This window comes from Mustela nivalis (genome assembly GCF_964662115.1).
Source record: "Mustela nivalis genome assembly, contig: HAP1_SCAFFOLD_1826, whole genome shotgun sequence".
Classification (NCBI taxonomy): domain Eukaryota; kingdom Metazoa; phylum Chordata; class Mammalia; order Carnivora; family Mustelidae; genus Mustela; species Mustela nivalis.
In genome coordinates, this window is record NW_028134838.1 from 35,633 (window position 1) to 41,929 (window position 6,297).

At 41.3% G+C, this 6,297-nt stretch overlaps 1 protein-coding gene across 1 annotated transcript; it reads left to right on the top strand.

Moving 5' to 3' along the window:
- Positions 1 to 812: 812 nt before the first annotated feature.
- On the top strand, positions 813 to 6,007 carry LYG1 (lysozyme g1; the record flags this gene model as incomplete). Its single annotated transcript, XM_082750761.1, has 5 exons — positions 813 to 881; positions 2,851 to 2,955; positions 3,880 to 4,073; positions 5,561 to 5,693; positions 5,889 to 6,007. The coding sequence occupies exons 1-5, from the start codon at positions 839 to 841 to the stop codon at positions 6,005 to 6,007; spliced, it is 594 nt and encodes a 197-aa protein (XP_082606887.1). The 5' UTR covers positions 813 to 838.
- Between the last annotated feature and the right edge of the window lie 290 nt (positions 6,008 to 6,297).

Genomic DNA, 6,297 nt, shown 5'->3' on the forward strand with positions numbered 1-6,297 from the left:
CCAAAGCTCTTTGTACCCATGTATGGTGGTTAAAGAAATGGTTGGATGAGAAAGAGAGAAAAATGAGTGAGTACAAATGCATGCCAATGACCAGTCACCACTTCTTCCATCTAGCTAGCACCATATGAGTTTAATCCTGCCCATGACCCGACTTTTGAGGATTTGACTAGGTTTTCTCCTGCACAGGAGTTTTGCAGAAGAGGAATGTGGAGAATGGCTCAAGGTGGCCAAAAGGGTCTGAGACTCCCAGGCTTGGGGATTAGAGCAACGGGAAAGGTCTACCAATTCTTTCCTCCAACCAAAGCAGAGTATGTTCCAAGATACTGAGGAATGTGTAACCTTTTCTCTAAACTGAAAGAGAAAGAACCCAAATGAAAAGAAACACTAATATAAAATTCTCGTTTTCACATTATCTTTTGATAAGGAAAATTCTACTACTGAGATAAGGCACATGCACCAAAAAATTGCTTTTCAGGATCTGGACTCAAGTCACTATGTTTCTCAGTGTTGGGAATCAAAGTATCTTGGCTTTCTGAAATAATTCTCTCCGGTAGCTCAATGGTCTGGTGAGTCTCTGTGAGCCAAGCAGGAGTCTCGTCATATTTAAGTTAATTCAAAGGATGGATGGAGCACAAGTCTTACTTTTGCTTTTTTCATTATGATTCAGATCATTACTTTTCTTAGTCCAGATATGGAGAAACTTATTCTTTCCTTTTCTTTTTTTACCTCTTTCCATAGAAACATTACATATTGTTCTGATGATAATGGATGTTATCACATCTTTGAACTAATTTCTATTATAAAATCATTTTAGGACCTGTAGAGCCAGCTCATCAAAATGTCTGTGCTGTGGCTACTTCTGGGTCTTCTTGTCCTTACTGGTGAGTGTATTTAATGTTTCCCATTTGACATGGGAGATGGGAAGGATAAGCATAGGAACAGAATGGTATTTCTGATACTTGCAACTTGCAACTGTGCTGAAAATGTTGTTTTTCTTTTAAGTTGTCCGATAAATACTGGACTTACTAACAGCCACTGATGAATGGCCTCTTTCCAGGTGCCCTGCAAAAGGAGGAGGCTCTCCAGAGTGTGGAGTAGGTTTAAACCAGCATTGCTGGAGACTAGACTTTAAATATACATCATTGTTAAGTACTCATTGTCCCTCTATAAAAACCATCTCACCAAAAGTAGTTACTGAAATTATTCATAGGCCATGTATTTCCATAAGAGGATTGAGATGGTTCACAATAATAAGACTAATGTAATTTCAAATAGTAAACCATCACAAAGGGGATCGAGGACATGTGACTAAGCTAACCACTGAAGCTGACATAATTGCTATGCTTGCATTTCAGATTTGGTCTTAAGGTTCCTTGCAGACCAAAATGGAAAAGTACATGTCTTTTGATTTAAAAAAAAAAAAAAAAAAAGGAAGCATAGTTCCTCTGGAGAAGCAGACTTTTTCCTGGCTCTAAATTCTGATGATTTCTCTGATGGGGCCTTACATTCATTCATTCATTGAGTGATCCATTTATTTGACAAGTATTTTTAAATTTCTAAAATATATTCTGGGAATATGGAACTTCAAGGAGTATCTAATGTGACTATGGAGTGGCTATGGGGCAGAGAGCAATGAATGACACAACCCATTACAATATTAAGGGTATTTGTCACCAGTTATAAAGACAAATAAATTAAAAAATATGAAAGAACACATTGGGTTGTTTAATTTTTGGTACACTTTTAAAAGACCAGATCATTCAATCTCCACATTTCTTTCAGATTTCTTATCAAAAGTTTGTGAAGTAGAAACATTTACTCCAAAATATTAATATATTCAGATGTCAACTCCAAGAAGCTCTTAATAAGAAAATAGAAACTTAAGAGGCATTTACATGAACATACAATACACACATGATGTTGTGCAATGGATTTGTTGCCAAAGACTTGCAAACCATTAAGATCTGATGATATGAGCAAAGAATAAAGCAAATAAAAAAGAGTAATCTAATGAGGAGTCCTTACAGGTTTATCACAGTGAGATGATTTTCTCAATGGGCACCTTCATGCCCCCCTGTAGTTATCTCATTACTGTTCATTACTCTCATGTGTACTTCTAGTTTGAATTATGAATACTAGGGAATGTCCTTTTTTCAGTGGCCTTTGTGAAAAATCTCTCCTCCCTGGAAGGATAGCAGCAGGTAGAGAGAGAGAGATGGAAAGGCAAAGACTGTAAAGGAAGAAGTGGAAAGAGGGAGCCCCCTGTGGAGACCTGGTTCTGTGCTCCCTTAGATGTCCTCCCCTCTTTGCTGTCTTAGGCACCCCCATCTAGAAAAACACACATCCAGGCAAAGCCAGCTCCAAGTCCCTGTGCCTTTACTTTGGGTCTGGTTTGAGACCCCGGGGAAGACCAGGCTTTGTACATGTTTCTCTAGAGCAACCATAAATATCTCACCAGACCAGCCAGACAGGAATATTTGAAGGAGAAGAAGTACTGAGGGTTTACCTAAGATACAGGATGAAGACTACTTACAGGGAACAGATCCTCTGGTTTGATTCCAAGACACCAACTCAACAGCACTGGATAGTTCAGGGCTTTTTGCGAGGAATATAGCTGCTCCAACAGTTGCTCATGCCTGTAGGATAGGAGGTGACAACTTAGTATTGAGGAGGTTGCTGTGATAATTTCCTAGTCACTGTACTGTAAATTTCAAAAGTGTTTCAGTTCAGAGTGAAGTTCTTGTTGTTACTGATTTTGGTAAAATTCTTTTTATTAATGGCATTTCATTTGTGAACAGAAGATGATCAAAGCCGTTCAATGCCTTAGGCTGAAAATTTCTCAATTTGTAGATTTATCTGAAAGCAGCAACTGGGGATGCTATGGAAATATCCGAAACTTTGAGACCCCTGGGGCTTCTTGCGGGATTGGAAAGCGTCATGGCCTGAACTACTGTGGTAGGTTATAATCTCATTGTCCACCTCCCCTCCTCTTCTTTCTCTCAGAAGATGCCTCCTTTTGGCAAGGGTGGCTTTAACAGGATTTTGCCCCTTCCCTTGATATCCCACACCCATGTGTCCCTCTCTTTCTCCTTCATTTCCCACTATTTCCCACAACCCTACACTACCAAGTGCCAGGAAGAGCACTAAACATCGAATCCAAAGAACTTGTCTGAGTGTGGGCTCTGGTTCTTCAACAAGTCACTTAGTTCTCCTCTGCCTCCACAGAAAGGGGTTAAAAATACGCACTTTACAATTTTGTTGTAAACTCAGGTTGATAGAATGTGGATGAGAGTATTTTGAAACCAAAAAAAATGCTTACAAGGTGAGTGGGCTAGCCAGGTAAATTAGCATTGGTTTTCATTTTGCCCACTACCCTTGTTATTTTATGAAGATTTAAGCTCATGCAATTTCTGAGTGTCATTTTAGGGTGGAAAGGTGGGTAAAAGTGAGCAAATCTGTCAGGGAAACTCTCCAACAACTTCTTGAAGGCGTTGGAAGAATCTCTCTTTTATATATGGTGCTCATTGTAGCTAATGGACAAGTACTTTTTACTGGGTAACTCTCTTTGGGGTGCTTAGGATGGAGTCAGTGTGCTTGTGCCCAGAGAATTGTCCTGCATGCGCCAGAGCAGCCTCTGAGAGACCAGCAAGGGGCACTGGCAGTCATAAAGAACATTGCCTGTGTGGATGCCAACTCAAGCTTAAAGGAGGAGAATCATAGTCTCAGGTCTAGGAATGGCCTCAAGGGATTTCAGACTGAGGCAAGGACTTCTTGGTCCTAGACCACTACCCAGATACCTGCAGTGTGATTTCTCTTCTCTTGAGCTCCCATGTCAGCATAAGTCACACAGCCACATCCTTCCTTCTGTGTTTGCATTAGGAGTTCGTGCTTCTGAAAGGCTGGCTGAAATAGACATTCCATACCTCTTGAGATACCAGCCTGTGATTCGTACTGCTGGCCAAAAGTACTGTGTGGATCCTGCAGTGATTGCTGGTGTCTTGTCCAGGGAGTCTCATGGCGGCAACGTTATGACCAATGTGGGTAACATGGGCGATGACATGGGGGCTGTGCAGGTAAACCCCTGTTAGTTATGGCATATGGCCGTCGTGCTGCATGGCGCAATGCTAAGGGGACATCTTCACATTGGTTGTTGTTGACACTCTGGAGCACAGTGCCATGGGATACAGAGTGAAAGGTACTCCATACCAGTAGCAACATCATGGCTTCGTGAGCCATGGTTTCTTTTCAGAATCAACTGTGCTGTGTTTCCAGGATCTTATCCATGGTACCCTATCCTGAATACTTGCTCTGTTATTTTGCTACCATGTGACCTCATTTAATCTCCCTAGGATTCAGTTTCCTCACCTATGAAACACCAGCCTCCTGGAACTGTTAATGAAGACTCAATGCAATGTTATGAAAACATGTTTAGTATCCGGCAGATTTTTAGCAAATACTGAATTCATTCTCCTTTGTCTTCTTCCTTCCTTTGTCTTCTCCTTCTTCCTCCTGTCTTCAATCCTGAGTTCTGAAGATCCAGCTTTATTTTTGCACAAATTCTGCCTGGTTTCACTTGTCCCAGAAAATCTCCCAAGGAACTGGGCATTAACCCCACAGTTGAATTAACTGTGTACTGGGGGAATCGGTAATAGCAAGGAGACAATGGCACAGTGATTTTTTTTCTATTGCATCTCACATCATTGTTGCAGCAGTTGAGAAGCCTTTATGTAGTACAGTCATTTCTTAAGCTTTTAGGAAAATATATTCCTCAGTGATCTTTAAACTGGCTTCCCATTAGTACTTGGAATGACACTTGCCAATTTAAAAGTACTTTCAAATACTCTATCTTTTTTATTTGGGGCCGCATCCAATAATCTGATGAGGATGGGATGAGGGGGAAGGCATGCAATCCATCATTTCCAAGTGAGGAAGTAACCACTTACTTACAAGGAGAGGGTCGTTCCTGCAAAGTCACATGGCAGCTGGAAAATGCCGAACCAGGACCAAGAGCAACTTGGGCGATGTTAGGGTCAGCATCACTTAGCACTCTGCCTTCTTTGTAAAATCTTGTTTTGGGGAAAATGATGCCTCCATCTACTCTGAAGTTGAAAGAATTCTCCAGAGTCAGACATTTCTTCTAAATATGTTGAAACAAAGTTGTATAAGAAAAATTAGAAGCACTTTTAGACATTCAGAAGATCTGGAAGGAGAATTACAAGTACAGATAGAAAACCCCCTTTCTGACCTATTTGGAAGGCTTGTGCTTGCAGCATTGAAGGAGGGCATCAGACTGGTATGTCCACTACTTCTATCACCTTTGACTTCCAACTCTTCCGCTCACCATTATAATGAAGCAGCTGTGAAATGTCTGCTCATCCTTCCTTTGCCCAAACCTTGTAGCTTTACTGTTTATCCGCAGGGAGATTAGAGGTGGCATTAGTTTGGCTAAAGGAGAAGGAGAGAAAAAAGGAGGGAAATGAGAATGCAGTACTGGTCCCATTAAGTCCTGTCACCCTCCCACATGGCTTACATAGTTTTTCCTCTGCCTCTCTCCCTCTAGGACCCTGGTCTTTATGCTCCAACATCCTGGATCAGCGAGTCCCGGGTTTCTCAAATAACCGAGGTCTTAACTGTTAGGATCAAAGAAATCCAGAGGAGGTTTCCAACCTGGAACTCTGATCAGTATCTAAGAGGTAAGTGTAACACAGGACTTGGTGATTTCACAGCATGGAATTAATCAGAACAAATATAAGACCTTTCACAAGATTCCCCAAAACCTCAGTTGCCTTCTGATGACCAATTAGGAAAGAGAATCTAAGTTAACCACTGAGACCTTGGAGCAATGAGGGGCTACAAGGTCAGCATTAACCGATCTCACAAAATTCCAGGTGGACTCTGTGCTTATGCTGGAGCTCCTGAGTACATCAGAAGCAGCCAGGACCTGAGCTGTGATTTCTGCAATGATGTCCTTGCCCGAGCCAAATACTTCAAGAGACATGGCTTCTAATGCTTCAGAGCAAACCCAAGATCATTATCACATAGAAGACCTCAGCTGTTACACAGATAAAACTAGCCAATGGGGCTTGTACCTGTGAATCTGAATTTGACCTGAAGTTCATCAAAATAACATGAAGCACATTAAAGGAGGAATTGTCTGCATTTTGTGGTGTGGTGAGTGTGTAAATGAAGGACTGTGTCTCTAATTAAAGTTACTCCCATGGAAGTTAGCTGCAATGTGGATTTCCACGAAATGAATCCTCTTCCTCATTGACTGGCATTGCCAGATTTAGCAAATAA